The 17,500-nt window shown below is 44.0% G+C and overlaps 1 protein-coding gene across 1 annotated transcript in view; it reads left to right on the forward strand.

Annotated features, from left to right (window-relative positions):
* The window catches only part of LOC139297582 (neuronal PAS domain-containing protein 3), a 244,485-nt gene that overhangs the window by 98,425 nt on the left and 128,560 nt on the right, over nucleotides 1-17,500 (forward strand). Inside the window, exon 3 of the mRNA XM_070920323.1 lies at nucleotides 3,932-4,176. Coding sequence (XP_070776424.1) covers nucleotides 3,932-4,176 — 245 coding nt within the window. The remainder of the gene's footprint in view (nucleotides 1-3,931; nucleotides 4,177-17,500) is intronic.

Genomic DNA, 17,500 nt, shown 5'->3' on the forward strand with positions numbered 1-17,500 from the left:
CTACACTCACAGTTTCACAGTGTCTCTCTCTCTTCACATTATTTAATATCTTCATATATCTTCCTCTTTTTCTCACTAACACACATTTTATATCTGAATCTTCCCCAGATTCAAATCTGTGCAGGCTTTGTTTAAGTTTAAACTGTGTGTGTGTGAGTGTGTGCGCAGAGAGAGAGATTTCTATCAGTTGTTAAGGGCCTCAAACTCCACAGATTGTAAAGTTGTGTGTGTGTGTGTGTGTGTGTGTGTGTGATGGCTATCAGCGGTCAGGACCTCAAACCCCCCCAGATTTCCCCGTCGGCTACCGTGCAGCGTTCCTCTGGGTTTTATCTCCCGCCTTCATCTCTCTCTTCATATTGCTCGCCGTGTTTCTCTTTATCTCAGCGGAGACGTTCCTGCGTGGGTTTTCTTTTTTAAATATTCTCCCTCTCAGTTTGGCCTCTGTGGACGGATGAGCTGATCATGTAAACAGATACTCTGATATCTGGACAGAACAGAAAAAAATTAAGCAGAGAGTTTATTCCCAAATATAAATTGAACCAAAATTGAGTTCTGTTCAAACAGAATGAGGCGGGAATGAAATAAATGTGCTTTGGTCTCTGAGGAATGTCACCACACAGTGAAATGTAAATCGAGCATTTCAGTCAATCTTCTGCTGCCTCCAAATGTAAGTTTGTGTGAGTGAAAGCTCTCTGAAAGCAAAGTCACACATAAAAATCAGCAGAGCTGAGTTAGAGGTCGACTATTGGCTGTTCGAAGTCCAAATGAAAATTAAAAAAACAATTCAATTCTCAGTTATAAGCTGCCTATTTGCTGCACACCTCTGATGTCAAGTGTAGCTGTAAAGACTGAAGAGCGATGCTTGTTGTGTGACTATCGGAGGTTTGTTTCTGACTGTATCGTCTGTACGTTTATAAAGTTGAATATCAGTGAATACATTTAGGTTTCTTTGAAAGTTTCTCGACTTTCAAACTGTTTTCTCCTCATGTTCCTCAACTAGCAGTGAAGTGAAACTGCCTGAGGCCTCAGTTCTGGTTAAAGCCTCACTATGGTTCAAGTGAACTAGTTCGTACTTTGTGTTGTTTGACTGATCTAATAGCGAAGGTGTTCATACCTGTCCACTTGAAGCCCCCCCCCCCTGAATACTGAAGTAAAGACTGCTCACTGTTTATTTCTTTGAGTGGATAGAAACCTGGCGTTCTTACATCACAGGTCAGGATGTTAGCAGGTGCTAGCACAGTGTGGCAGTTGTTCTGCAGGTGTTGTGTCTTGTAGGTAAAGTGTATTGATGAACGGGTTTTCTTTCAAAAGTCTAGATCAATAAAAGCAGCTCCACCAAACTAAATAGAATAAAGGACGTTTTTATGTGAATCAGATATTTCCAAACAGCCAGTCGGCGTTTGAGGAGCTCAGGCGGTAAATCTGCCTGATGACGGGCCGTCCTGTCACATGACTGATGGCCAGTTTGACCTCCAATTGACCTGGAAGTTAAACCTCGACCACCCAGTGACCTTCCCAGCATGCTCTCTGCCTGCACGCTCTTAAAATAGTCACACACACACACATACAGAAACACACATATCTCTTCCTTTCAGCTGACAAGCTCTTTAAAAAGCCATCGACCCACCTCGCTGAACTTTACGACATGACACACACACACACGCGCACACACACACACACACACACACACACACACACACACACACACACACACACACATCGCCTGCCGTGACAAGCTCTTTAAAACACCATCAAGTCACCCGGCTGAACTTTACGACACGGTTTCATTTCATGTTTATAAGACCCAAACACCGACACGCACACACACACACACACACACACACACACACACACACACACACACACACACACACACACACACACACACACACCGATCACAACAAGTGTTGCATTTACCTACTCAGCCGGTACATGATAAATATGTCTGTTTGAGTCAAGGTCAAACACACCTCCTTGTCCGCTGACACACAGTCTCATATCCACACACACACACACACACACACACACACACACACACACACACACACACACACACACACACACACACACACACACACACACAGAGCAGACAGACATGAAGACATATTTGTCGTCCATCAACATAATGCTTTCCAAGTTTGTGGAACAAATAAATTCCATCTGCCTGGCGGCTCCTCGCTCTCCCAGCAGCCATCACTGCAGGCTTCACACACACACACACACAGACACACACACACACACACACACACACACACCTGTGTGTGAATAACTACTGTGAATGTGTGTGTTTTTAGGTGAAAAATGTTCAGTTGGCTTATTTACGTCGTTATGAATAAATGTGCATTCTTTTGAAAGTGTTCCCCCCCGACCGACTGATGACCTGTTGGGTATCGAAACCCACCGAAATGAGCATCGAGCACCGAAGTACTGAAAGCTGCCGTTGAACGTGTTAGAAACGATGGGATAGATCCTGATTTAAATCAAAGCGCTCTTGAACGGCTGCTTTTTTGGCAACAATTGACAAAAAGAAAAACATGTTCATATTTCCCAAAGTACAGTGAGTTCCTCTCCTCCCCATTTAGTGTCGCTTCTTCCTGATAAATAAACGACACACAGTATGAAAATGATATTCTTCGCCAGATGACAGCCATTTTTCATCTCTAGCCCCTAAACAACTCCTCCTCCTCTGAAGTGTTTGTCCGCTGTCCCTCCATCTCATCCCTCTCCTCCTCCTTACACCTCCCTCTCCCCCTTTTATCCCTCTAACACTTTTTTCTCTCTTTTTTTTTTTTTTTTGCTTCGGCAAAAATTAATCACCTGTCTTTATGTGTGTGTGTGTGTGTGTGTGTGTGTGTGTGTGTGTGTGTGTGTGTGTGTGTGTGTGTGTGTGTGTGGCCGGCAGGAAGCCCACAGAGGTTTTTAGCAGCTGATTTATTGCAGAGTTAATTCATAACGGCGTCCAATGATGATGAGAGGCCGCAGGAAAGTATGGTCGTCACTGTTGTTGTTGAAGGGTGAAAGAGAGAGAGAGAGAGAGAGAGAGAGAGAGACAGAGAGAATAAACAGAGCAGCTCTTTGATGTAAAGTAATAGAGTGGAAAGTGATGGAGAGGATGGAGGAAAAGAGGACGTAATGGAATAAAGGAGAGGAGAGACAGATTGTCAGCTACTCTGTAGTGTAGTTTTAGTATGAAGTAATACAGTAAAGGAGGGACCAGGGAGGTAGGGGTCTGCTGGTTCCCCCCTCAGTGATCAGTTCTTTATATCGATCTGAAAGAAAATCACTTGAAGTCATCAGCTGGATTTGCATATTTTCATATTTACAAATTGTCGTCTCCTGGTGTCAGAAGTCTTTTCCAAAGCGTGGAGTCACAAGAAAACTGTTAAAATTAGCAACAAGTTTAATTTCACTTGTATGACCCAATATCTCAAATCACAAATTTGTCTCAAGAGGCTTAACAATCTGTACAGCATGCGACACCCTCCGTCCTTAAAGCCTCAGCTGGGATAAACTCCCCAAGAGGGATCCCTCTCCCAGGAGATCGCAGCCGTGTGTCGTGGACGTAAAAAGATAATAAGTAGATATTAAATGGCTGGTGATGAATTGTAGACGCTCAGGTTTTCATTTGTCTGAGCACAATGTTTGAGACTGAAACTTTCTAAATGTTTTAATTAGAGAGCAAACAGGTGTGCTTGAACGTTCAGCTTCGCGAGCCTCTCTCATTTATTAGAGTTCAGTTTGTTTCAGCCTGCATTTCTGCATGATGCAATGTTTATGGGCTGCAGTTGATGCTGCATTAAGGTTTTCTGCTCCACTGAGACACATGAAGTTCTGTCTCATGCAGCAACAAGTCTACTGTGAGTCACATCCTGCACATCAAGTCTTTGTAATCAGATTGCTTACCTTGTGCTGTTCTTTGCCCTCCGTCCAGGCTGCAGGCTCTGAGGAAGGAGAAGTCACGGGACGCAGCGAGATCGCGGCGGGGAAAGGAGAACTTTGAGTTTTATGAACTGGCCAAGATGCTGCCGCTGCCGGGCGCCATCACCAGCCAGCTGGACAAGGCCTCCATCATCCGGCTCACCATCAGCTACCTGAAGATGAGGGACTTCGCCAACCAGGGGGACCCGCCGTGGAACCTGCGCATGGAGGGGCCGCCGCCCAACACCTCTGTTAAAGGTAGGATGGACATGGACATGGCTGGAGGACGGGGTTTGTCTTTAGACTGTTGTACGAGGCTCTGTGTGGTTCCAGGAAAGAGTGTTTTTGGTTTGTTCAGCAGAAAAACAACAGAAAGACTCTTTAGAGCAATGATCCCTCTGTGTGGTTTTCTGTCCCTGAACAAGAAAGGTTCAAATTAACAGTTTGATATCATAGCCAAACAATTTCAAGTCCAACAGGGAACCTTTTGAATGATTTAGTTTCTTCCAAGAAGCCTTTATGTTGGGTGGTGTTTGTCCTTTTTGGCTTTTCCTCCATTTGTGCCAAGAAAAGTCAAGTAATGAAAACGGGACACAGGACAGACTTCAGTCCAAACAGGGGTTAACTCTAGCTGCATCAGCCAAAGACTATGTCTCTCGTTTGCTGACGCGTTTCACCTCATATCTAATAGATTTAACAGATGAGCGAGTTTCAGGAGCTTTGCGAGACGGCCAGCGAAGGCATCATCTGATCCCTGAAAGTTCACTGATTTGTCCAAAACGCTGGTTCAGTCAGTTCACACTGGATACTCTCCTCTGAGAGACGTCGCTCTGCTCAGCTTGGATTGAACACATTTAGCAAATTTGACTGCTGGAGTGAAGTCCATGTTCATGTGTTCAAATGAGGAGCTCCAGCTGATTCATTTATTTTCCTGCAGTTTTGTCGTCCTCTTGTTTCTGTGCATTCATGGAGACACACAACTTCAGGAGAAGTCCGAACGTATCGTGAAGTTGAATCATTTTAAACGTGCGTGGTTGTGTCTTGATGACTTCTTTTCATTTTGTCAAAATTTTAAATAATTTGAAAAAGTTGATTTCTGACCTAAATGACCTCCAGTGGGCTTTTCCTTTTCCTTTACTCTCATTGTGAACTAAACCATGACAACAGCTTGAGTCTCTTATTTAGCTTCCATATAATCTTGTCTTTGTATCTTCGAACAAACCTTTTTATTCTAATGAATCTGAACACACAAACAGAAGAGTATGGGAGCGACGGAGAGCAGCGCTGCGGTGACTGTCTGGACCTTCAAAGTGCTATCAAACAACGTGGAAACACACACACACACACACACACAGGCGGCTAGCTTCAGCGCTAAGTGATTTTCTGTGAAGGGAACATTAAGCTTTGATGAATTTCTGCCTGGAGTACCAGAGTATACACAGCACTTGTGAATCTAAGTGGAATTTGCCTTTGAAATGGGCCCTTTGTGCGACGCACTTAGAGGAGAAGAGGAGCGTTCGCTTTTAAAAGGGACGTTTGGGCTTGTAGGAATGACCCAAAGATGAAAGCAAATTGCCTCAAATTTCTGGTGGCGAATGTGTGTTTTAGTGTGTTTCAGTGTGTGTGTGTGTGTGTGTGTGTGTGTGTAAGAACGACAACCTGTATGCAGAGCTGTAGCGTGAACAAGATTGTAGTTCAGAATGTGGGAATGTGTGAGTAAAAGTAAATGTTTGTGTGCTTGTGGAGGTCCAATGATGTCTGTGTGTGTGTGTGTGTGTGTGTGTGTGTGTGTGTGTGTGTGTGTGTAGGCACATACCCTCGCCACACAACAGCAGATGGCATCATTGTCGTCAGTGCTTTGAAGAGGCACATGCATTTTAATGAACAGAACAGAAATGTATACACCAAATTAGTTAGTGTGTGTGTGTGTGTGTGTGTGTGTGTGTGTGTGTGTGTGTGTGTGTGTGGTGGATGGTTTCGGAGCTTGCAGCATGCGTGTGTGTTGGAAATGTTCCTGTAACACAGTCCTACATCCTGTCAGAGAATCACGCCGAGTCAGTTTTAACACATATTTACAAAAATATGCAGTTGTTATGTAAAACGCTGGTCTCTGATTGGCCGGCAGGCGTCCTCAGCAGTTGGAGACCAAAGCGGAGCTGAAAGGACTCCGAGTATTGGACCTACATCCATCAGCTGGACACAAACACACCTCTGATGGGATGATCAAATGGGCAAAACTGTAAATGCTAACACACTTACCATAACAGCTGCCCCCCCAGGGGGGCAAAAAAATCAGTGTTTATTTCTTTAAACAACAAACACACACACACACACACACACACACACACAAGCCTGTATTTATTTTAGTTTTAATGTCCATGAAGTCTAAATTCAACCTGAACAGAGACGACAGGCCAAAATGTCCTCAGTGTGAAGGTCTGGAGCACAAAAAACACACACACACACACACACACACACACAGCAAGGTGAGGCCGGTCTCACCTTATGTATGAATATCAAATGCACGTACACACACACACACACACACACACACACACAGAGAACATGGACAGTACATGATACACACTCTCTCTCTCCACTGGAGTGTGTGTGTGTGTGTGTGTGTGTGTGTGTGTGTGTGTGTGTGTGTGTGTGTGTGTGTGTGTGTGTTCAGGTTGTCTTCTCTCTCCTATTGACTGACTCTAATGAATGAATATCCTCCTCCAGAATACTGTGTGTGTGTGTGTGTGTGTGTGTGTGTGTGTGTGTGTGTGTGTGTGTGTCCATGGCTGTGTGACTTTTTCCTTTGTAATTGTTTTGTGTGTTACTGTGTGTGTGTGTGTGTGTGTGTGTGTTGCAGAGTGTTCAGTACAGCAGAGAGTTATTGATTTTGGCCTCTGTGTAGATGCTCTGCATCGGTTCAGGTAATGAAGATGGCTGTGTGTGTGTGTGTGTGTGTGTGTGTGTGTGTGTCTGTTTGACCCACTGAGAATATCCTCATTTATAGTGTTTTCCTCTTCTTCTCTCCCTCCTCCATTTGTTTTCTTGCTGTCATGACTTCTTCTTCTTCTCTCTTCTTCCTCTTCTCATCCTTTCTTCCCAGCTAAGGTCACACTCTCTGTCTCTCTCTGTCTGTCTCTCTGTCTGTCTCTCTCTCTGTCTCTCTCTCTCTCTCTCTCTGTCTCTCTCTCTGTCTGTCTCTCTCTCTGTCTCTCTCTCTCTGTCTCTCTCTCTGTCTCTCTCTCTGTCTCTCTGTCTCTCTCTCTGTCTCTCTGTCTCTCTCTCTCTGTCTCTCTCTCTCTGTCTCTCTCTCTGTCTCTTTCCCTCCCCATGCTCCCCCCACCTCTTCATCTTTTTCTGTTTAACTCTTTCTTTTAGTTTTGCCAGTATGAACTTGTTACTTACTAAACATTATGAGGAAAAATAATTTCCTGATGATATTGAACTTGTATTTGTTTGTTTGTTTGTTTGTTGTTGTTGCTCCTGTGACTTTCCAACCTGAGAGTCCCGTGGGGAGGTGCAGGTAAACAAATGAAGCGCTCCCCTGTATGAGCAGCTATCAGAGCTGGAGCTGTTTGACCTCCAGTCTGTTGATTCATTATCACACTGTGTGTGTGTGTGTGTGTCCTCCCTCCTCTTCCTCCTCTTCCTCCTCTGCTCTCTCACCCTTTGTTTGTACTCCTCCTTTGTCGATCCTCTCCTCTCCTCCCTGCTCCTCTGCTTTTCCTCCTCATGCCTCCCCCCTCCTTCTCTTCCTCATGTCTCCCCCCTCCTTCTCTTCCTCCCTCTCTTTCTCTCCTGGTTTGACCTCCTCTCCCTCTCTTCAGCTCCCCCTTTTGTCTGTCTCATCCCCTCTCTCACTGCTTCCCTCCCATTTCTTTCCTCTTCCCAACCCCCCCTTTCTTTTTTAACCTCCTCCACCTCCCTTCATCTTCTTCCCCTTCTCCCTGCCTCCTTCTACCCCGTCTTCCATTCCTTTTCCTTCTCCCTCCTGTCCTCCTCTTACTCTAGTCTTCACCCTCCTCCATCCTTCCTCTCCTCCACCCCCCCCCCCCCCCCCCCCCCGTTGACCTTTGCAGTAATTGACCCATCAGTTGCTCTTCTACAGTTTAGTGTTGGAGGTTTTGACTTCCTGTCAGAGAGTCTCCACATCTGCTGCAGGACGCCACACAAACAACCATGACCTTTGGAGCATCCTGACACCCAGCCTGAGTGTGTGTGTGTGTGTGAGTGTGTGTGTGTGTGTGTGTGTGTGTGCGTGTTTTTATACAACTGACCGCTCACCATTTAAGTGTGTCAGTGTGTGAATTTACGGCTGTGTGTGTGGTTGCACATGTGCATATGGTATGTGTGTCCAGTCGTGTGTGTGTGTGTTTCAGCTTCTGTGTGTCTGTCTGACAGTCTGTTGTGTCTATGGATGTGTGTGTGTGTGATGGAGTGTGTGTGTGTGTGTGTGTGTGTGTGTGTGTGTGACCCCCTCCGACACCTGGCTATTCATTATGCATGCAGAGAGCAGCCGACACCAAAATGCCACACTTCATGAGCCAGTCTACAATCAAGACACACACACACACACAGACACACACACACACACACACACACACACACACACACACACTCCTATAAACAAACATGCACAAGTTTTACACATACTTTACTCTCACAAATACACACATGTACATATTAAGAACACACACGGATACCTGCATAAATAAAAATTGAGCACACACGTTGTAAACAAACACACACACACACACACGCACACACACACACACACACACGCACACACACAGAGTGTGTCATTCATACTGCTGCTTTACATTCTGTATAAATATCTTCTCTCTCGGTTATTAAAATATAAATTATGGCATTTTTTTATAAGACCCACAAACCTATTTATGGCTCAGTACAGGAGCTCATAAGGCAGAAGGTGGGATTCAGCATGGTGTGTGTGTGTGTGTGTGTGTGTGTGTGTGCGTGTGTGTGTGTGTGTGTGTGTGGGTAGATGTGGGCTCAGGGTTATTTCGTGTGGTTTTTAATGTGCGAATATTTCTTCTTTGTCACCTTTTAAGAACCAGTTTATGATTATTAATAATAAGTAAATGTTGAGGGTGTGCAGACTTAATCATCTAGTTTTAGCTTTTGGAGTCAAAAGTCAGTTTCTAAGATCAGATAAAGTGTCTTAATCTTAATAATTAAATGATGTGTGTTGGGAAGTTTGGCCCCCCGAAGCAGAAAGCAGTAACAAACTTGGTACTCAAATTACAAAATATTATGCCGATAACATAAACCAGTAAATAACATCAGTCAAGTCTGAAACACAGATTTCTCCATGTATGCAGACAGAAATAAAACAAATGAATATCTACATTGACAAAAGATCTTTTGGGCCTCTTAAACTGTCATTTTTGGAAATGATGCTAGCTGGTGATGCTTCAGTGGCTTCCTGTTGACTGCTTTTGATTGGACAGTACTATAGATGTTTCCTAGCAACCAATAAACACATTCCTAAATAATTTATTTGGGGAGACATTTCTTAATTAAATCACTAGGTTGAAACTAGTTTGTTTCGGGGGTGTTGTCCATGACGGCCAGTAGTTTTGCCATCATCTCCCGCCTCGACTGTGAAGTCCAGAAAACATCCCAGGACAGTTTACAGAGTCTCTTCCTGCTGCTGCCCCATCAGACTACAAACAAGATGGCTGACCACCACAGTCATTGTAGCGGTTAGCGGATAATGATGCTCTGCTATCCGGGCTGAGAGTCTAAAACTGTCGAGTGAAATCGCTTGTCATTTCCGTCATATTGGTGGGTCTGATATCACCATGTGAACCTCCTCGACGTGTTGCTGTAGCCGATAGAGACAGCTGCATGTCAGAAATCCTGTTGTGAAACATCGTCTGCATTTTACAATGTTAGTTAACTCCTCGTGCTCTGAAAAGTGTGTTTTAATGTGTGTGTGTTCCCATCCACTTAGCATTACATACAGCCAGACTGCCGTTTTATACAAAATCAACCTCCTGCTTAGTGAGACTGTAAGTGCTGAGAGAGAGAGAGAGGGAATAAAAGAGGAGCATCAGAGGAGAGAGACCGAGTAGAAAAATGAGAGGGATAAAGACGAGACGGGGGAGAAAGAGAGAAAAATAAACGAGACAGTCAATTAGAGAGACAGAGGCTATCAGTGAGGCTGAGAGAGAGAGAGGCAGAGAGACAGAGAGGCAGAGCAGCGGGAGTCTCGTCTCGTTATGATCCATCTCGTCTCTTTGTACCAGCTGACGTTTTTATGATGCGGCCTGCTGGCTGGGCTAATGGCTTCCTCCATTATACTGAGGGAACACAGTGACCCCGACACCCGGATAAACACAGCGCTCGCGTCACCCCCCCCCCCCCCCCCCCCCCGACCCAGCCTGCAGTCCGGCTGTGATTCAGTGCTGCCACACTGAACTGATTCTGTTACTGTAGCCCGGGACATGCTGGACTTCTGAAGCCAACAGAGTCCTGCAGGGATGACGTAAAAATGCTGACTCATATCTGGGCTTCAGGAGTCATGCCTGCAGGACTCTATACAGATATCAATATGAGATTTATTGTCTTACATGAACAAACATTTTGATCCCTTAAAGAATTGTGAAGACGTGAGTGCTCCATTTAGTTTTTAGTTTAGTAGATCTGAGTTTTTCCTCGTCCAGATCGAGAGGAGGATAGAGGATGTCGTATGCTGTACAGACTGTAAAGCCTTGAGGCAACTTTGTGATTTGTATAAATGAACTTGACTTGACTTAAGTGGCTGTTATGAAGCTTTTGATCATATCACATGATCTTCATCACAGATGCACATGTTTGACTCTCCTTCTGATCACTGAGAGGACTTCTTGTCCATCTTGGCTTCACAGTTTTGTCTCACTGGTTTGAAGTTGGTGGGACTCTGTTGACGAAGAATGAAGATTGAAGATGAAGAGAAAGAATCTGTGGACAGTTGTTGGATTTAACCTTGCTTGTTGCAGATTTAGTCACAAATATTGAATATAGAGATAAATCCATGAGGTTCAGAACCAAGCTGCTTTCTATAAAAACTAAGTGCAACATTTAAATTAAATTTACTTTGAAGTAAAGAGGTATGTGTTGTCATGCACAAGCTTTATTTATTGTTGTCAGTGTATACTCGAGACAACATCAGCGTTGTTTCTTACATATGTTTTGTTTCTAGTCTAGTCAGTCTTGAAAACCTCTCACACCCAAGAGATAAAAGACAATCGTCCGCCTGTGTCACCTCTTCAGCCCTGGCTGTTAAAGCCACCAGCGTGTCCATCGTTTTGCCTTTTGGTCAGTATTGCCCGTGTTGCCATGTGTGAACAGGCATTGTTCAAACCCACGTTGAGTTCAGAAGGACATTAAGAATATGTTGCAGCCGTAAAGCTCATGGTGTCCTGGGTTTGAATATTTATTACAAGGTGATGCTTCAGAACGTGCACATGTTGTATGGAACGATTAACTTACAGACATGGTAATGGTCTTCACTTATATGGGACTCTCATTCACACATTCGCACACCGATGGCGACCGCGCTGCCATGCAAGGTGCCGGCCTCCATCGGCAGCAACTTAGGGTTCAGTGTCTTGCTCAAGGACACTTCCACTTAACCACTGCGCCACCATGCCGCCCGTCATCAAACTTCTGAGCTTTTCACCTGACACACACAGTATGTAGCGTTTGAAGAGGCGAGTTGATCCAGATTTGCATTGACGGACCACGAGGCTCTCTCCAGCTAACAGCCTGATGTTTCCGTCTGTAAGCTAACCACCCTGATCTCCCTCCAGCTGTTAAATTCAGGTTAGTCGTCATTTAACAGCAGGATCGTCTTCCCGCTGATGTCTGATAACAACAACACGACTGCTGTCCTCAACTGAAGCACAGTGGGGCTGAACCAAAGCATATGAGACGCAGAGCCTCTGTTATTTGGACTACATCATGTACACATTGGAAGATAATTATTATTTCCTTCCCAAAGACCCCCCATCCGGTTGTAATCACTTCAGCCTTTTACCCACAGATCTCATCTTAAACCAAAGAGGAGACGAGCGGGACAGCTGCTGCGTCTCCACATAATAAACTTGTCAAACGCTGCTTCGGTCTCTCTCGCTGTAGAAACCTGCGGTGTTGCCGTCGCCCCCCCAGCTAAGCCCCGCTCTGCTCTGCAGCGGAGGCGCCGCTCCGTCCGCCGGCTCAAACCGCTCGCAGTGCATGCTCGCACTTAATAAACGGAGAGTAATTTGGCCAGCTGCGAGTGTGAGATGTTTTGATTCCCCAGTCGCAGTGTAAAGAAAAATGGAATGACAGAGGGAGAGGGAAACAGCAGTAATTATAAAACTAATTACCAAATGCTGATGATGCCCATAGGCTTTGCATAACTAAATTTAGACGAGGAAATTGCTTTCGGCTGCAGACGTCGCTGCCGGGCGTTTCGTTCATCCCCCCCCACCCCACCCTCGTCCTGCATGCTGTCACACACTCGCACACCAAAGAGGAAAAAATAATCACCATGGAAACAATTACTCGAACACCTTGTTTTTCCCTCTATCTTTTTTTCTTTATTTTGTTGGCAAACACAAAACAGCTCCAGGAAGTGTTGTTGTCCAACAATGTGTTGTAATGACAGAAAATATAGTTGCTTGTTTCTGCCCCCCCCCCCCCGAAAGACGTAACAATTAACTAGAACGTGGGGACGCTGAGCGAGAGAGTGAGAGTCATTCACTTATTGAATCAGGCTGTGTTTGTCTCTGCGGGTTTGCATATGAAATTACATGTTTTTGTCTCGCTGAGTGTCTACATGGATTTGTACACAGCTGAGTTCTGATTTTCCTCCGCAGTGATCAGCTGTCTGTTGTTCAGTTGGACCACAGTTTGATCATCCATTACAACTGTCTGTCTGTTCAGAATACAGCTGTCTGATTGGCTGAATTGAAAGGTTTTGCAGGAAAGTGTCTGGCCCAATGGAAGGGAACGTACCTGGTCACTTTGGGCAAATGTCCGTGTCATAGATAGAAGACAGGGTTCATTTTAGGGTTTTTTAAAGCAAGTCTGGAAGTGGTCGTGGAGATGCCTGAGCTTCTTCAGGACTGTTCAGGTTCCTGAAATACCCGGAACCAGTTTCCCGGTGCAGCCGGGGACCTTTGTTGGGACTGTAGGTTGTTTTAAATGTTTTACAGAGGAAGTTGTTTCATTCAGCTATAGTGATGTTGGAACGTGACCTGATGTATTATCAGACTGTAGGAGTCTTTTAGAGAGTTCTGGGTGTCTTTACCGTAAGCCTTGCTGGTGTCATTTACAATGTTTAGAGGAGAGTTTAAGAGGTTTTAAGAGAGTCAAGGGTTCTCTAAATGCACTCTACATTATTACAGGAACTTTAGGTGTCTTTTAGAGAGTTCTCGGGGTCTTTTAGGCATTACAGGTGTTGTTTAATGAGGTTTACAGAGGGTTTCAGGGGTTGTAAAGCCAGTTCTAGTTGTTTTCCAAGGGGCTAAAAGGATTCTTATGGGATTTTAGGTGTTTTTAGAGAGATCATTGAGGGCCTGCAGGTTTTATTTAAAGGGTTTAGAGGTTTTAAGATGGCTCCAATTGTATTTTAAGAGACTCTATGTTGTTTACAGGTTACATTAGATGTGTTGAAAGAGTTCTAGATATCTTTAAGGGGTTACAGAGGTGTTTAAGACAGTTCCAAGTCCTCTTGGATGTTTACAGGGATGTTAGGTGTGTTTTTTAGAGTTGTTTAAAAGAGTTCTAGGGCTCTCTGAAGGAACTCTACATTGATTATACACGTGCTGCCTACGATAGTTCCAGGTGTTGTTCATTAGGGTCAAGGGATGTTGACAGGGATGTTTCGTGTCTTACACGAAGTTCAAGGGAACTCTGAAGGGTGTCAGCGGTCATTCAAGAGGTCTTTGAAGAGGTTCTGGTATTTTGAGTGAATTTAAAGGATGCATTAGTGGATTCCAGGAGCCCTTGAGAGGGTTTTCGGTCTCTTTAGGTGGTTCAAGGTATCAGTGAGGAGTATTGTCGATAATAAAAACATCCTGGAGTCTCACGCCATTGTTGATAGACAGCATATGTCTTTTTTGTTTGTTTGTTTTGTTAATGTGACCTTCTTTCCCATCAGGCCTTTCTGTTTCCAGGAAATCCCACAGTTGTTGGAATCACTTTATATTAATCATAGTGAGACTCTTGTGAAGGACGTTTACCCATTAGAGCTGATGTCCTTACTAACCCTGTTATACATCTAATGTCCTTTTCTAATCTGTTTATCCAGCTTTCCCTCCATACTAGACAAATGGGACATTATTGGCTTATGTAGTGTACACTGTTAGGCCCCCAGCAGTCAATCATCCTCTCTAATATTCAGAAAGGCAAGCTTTGACACTGAATTAAAACTGACATGAAAAGCATGTGTTGAACAAAGTAAAGTATTTCCAATCAGGTGTAATTGGCTTGTCGGAGCCAGCGGTGATATATGTTGGTAATTAGTTAAGCGGCCTGAGTTTGTCTCAAAGGGTGTTTTTTATTTTTTAATTATTTTTCCCCCCCTCCTCCTACAGCTAATCGTGAATCAAAATGTCAGAATAAACTGGGAAATAAGGAGCTTTTTAAAGAGCTGCAGCACCGATTGCCAATACACTTGACTGGACTGGATGGGAGTTGAGGGAGTGGGCAGGGATGTGGAGTTTTACCCATCAAGTTGTCTTGGTATCAAGAGTATGCCCACCAATAAATACAGAAATACAGTTACCATGGAAACCGTGTATGTGCCAACAGGGGGAGGAGGTCACAATATATACACTACTTGGTAGACCACTCACCCCTGTAAAGTCCTAAAAGTGTGATTGTTTTCATGTTTTAACTCAAGTTGAAGGACTTAAATGCCACATGTGAAGCAAACAGAAAATGGTGAGTAATTTAATGTCAAATCTAAATGTGTTCACAGACTTTGGAGTAATGAATTGTCCAGAGTTGTGCCGAGGAAAATTAAGGAAATTAACTACAAATAATCAATCTGAATATTTCATTAATTTGGGAGTCGTCCACTGCAAAACAAATTTCTCTGGGCGAGATTAATTGTACTGGCAAAAAGGAGTGATTCTAATTAGGATTGTCGCCTTTTATGTGTGAACATGATGAGTATTCGCTGAGTCCAACCAACATCTAGCAGGTATGTGAAAGTGTGGAATTAGAAGGTGACCACCATGATCAGAGCTCTTAATGGAGATGACAGCAGGAATTAGTTCTTGATGTTGAAGCAGTTTTCACAACTTGAGTAAGTCATTAAAATCTAGTTTAATGAAGGAAAAGAAAGTCTGGTTTCATATTGTGGACATATTTACAGAAATGTAATCTAATGGTAAATTGATTTTTTTATTTGGTCTTTTAATTCACTGCGTTTGGTGGCAAGAATACGTGATTGGATTCATATTGACGTGAACTGAATATTACTGACTGATTGGTATTTTGTGACTGTGATGTTGTTTTCAGGGCCGCCGTGTGACCTTGTAAATATATGGAAAGGTATTTCTTCACTTAAGACACCTGACTTTAATAGCTTGAAACAATCATAAAATTTAAAGGATAAGTAAGTCGATATTCAACATGTTCAGACTCCGACCAACAGTGAATGTGTCGTCTTCTTCCTGTGTGCCACACAGCTCCATTGTCATCCAAAAGGTTTATTATACGCCGTCCTGCTGCCCCAAATACTCACGAGAGCACCAAATGTGGATTAATCCACTGCTGAAAATAGTCCCTAACAAATGCACTATTTCATTTGCACTATGACAAATTTTAAAATGCGTTGATGTTAAATGACCAATTCCTGCACATTCAGTAAACCATTATTATAGTTACAGTCTGGATGAATGTGAGATGTCAGAGTGGAAGATACAAACAGAGCTCATGATAGCAGTGACTCCACACACACACAGATAAATACATACACTCACCCATGATGTGCAGTTATATAATGTGAGCGCACACACAGACTGCTGCGCTCTCAGATTGAAACCAATGGATTGAATGGATTTTTACAATTTAAAATGTAACAGGGGAGAGTTGGAGGACACGGAGAGAGAGAGATGAATGAATCAGAAAGAGAGAGAGAGAATTAGATCAACTGGAGATGGAGAGAGAGAGAGAGAGGGCGGCCGAGCTTGTGTTTGCTGGGCCGTGAAGCGTTCAGCTGTACCGCCATTTGAACGCTCCGTTAGCAGTCGAGCCATTTCTTAATAAGTGCTCTCTGAAACACTCCTCCCCTCCATCCCTCTATCTGTCTCTACCTCCGTCCCTCCATCTCATCCACATCCTTCATCTGCTCCCATCTTTATGCCCTCACTCCTCTATCTCACGCTCAGACCGGCATTGAATCTGGGCTTTATTTGAGTTTGTACCTGTTAAAAGTAGAGTGGAAAGGTTCATTAAATGTTCAGTAAGTTCATTTATTTATACGCCACCTTTCAAGAGCAGAGAGGTTCGATGAGGCTAAATAAAGTTTGTTGTGGGAAAGAGGAGATACAGTTTGTGGAAAAGCGTATTTCCTTGATAGCATTTCTTATGTTGTTTTCATTTCAACAACAGGACCCCCCCCTGCAGAAGTCTTAAAGACACAGTCAAGTTAGGGTTAGATTCAAACCAGCCGACGCAGCTGAAGTTTGACTAAAATGCTCATACTTGGTCCTGAGAGCCGCAGACAGGAAGTCAGACAGTATTGAGAGACGGACTGACGCAGTGTTTAGGTTTTGTTGACAATAAGAAACATTGAATAACACCAGCCTTATTCCTTCAATCTGTTTCTCTCCTTCTGCATAAACACACACACACACACAAATGATTTGCCGACCAGTGCCAGTTAGCCCTTTGTCTGATTAGCATGTCTATGGGTTTTCCCAGCCACATCTAGCGCCAGCTAATTAGCATGAACACACACACAGTTACAGTATGTGAAATGACTGCTGTGCTGCTCCTGGAAATCTACTCTCTCTCTCTCTCTTACTGAAGCTATTCCCCAGTCCACCCCCCATCCGTCCTCCCATCCATCCTCCCATCCATCCTCCCATCCTTCCTTCCCTCCTTCGTTCTACCTCCTTGCTTTCTCTTTTGTTCCTTTTGTCCTTCCTTCATCCCCCCCTCCTTCACCCTATCCTTTCCGTTGTCACTCGTTCACTTTCTTTTCCTCCCATTTTTCTCCCCTCCTTTTCCTCCTGCATCCTTGCCTCCTTCATTTCCTCCTTTTTTTCCAAACTTGTTCCACTGTCTCCTTTCCTTTATTATGTCCTTCTTCCCTAGCTATTTCCTTTCTTAACTCCCTCCCTCCCCTCCCTCCCCTCCTTTATGTCTTCCTCTTCAAACCAAAGACAATCTGCTGCTGGACTAATTACAGCTGTTGTTTCCGAACTACAACACTGGAAATCTTCTGTTGTATATTAACATAGTGAAGATGAAAAAAAAACGTTGCTTTGAGGCTAAATGCAGAGAAAGTTCATTTTGAAGCCATCTGTCCCTCAGGACGCTGATTAATTTGTCGCCGGCTGCCTGTCACTCAAAC

The sequence above is a fragment of the Enoplosus armatus genome, chromosome 15, assembly GCF_043641665.1.
Source record: "Enoplosus armatus isolate fEnoArm2 chromosome 15, fEnoArm2.hap1, whole genome shotgun sequence".
In the NCBI taxonomy this organism is placed as follows: Eukaryota; Metazoa; Chordata; class Actinopteri; order Centrarchiformes; family Enoplosidae; genus Enoplosus; species Enoplosus armatus.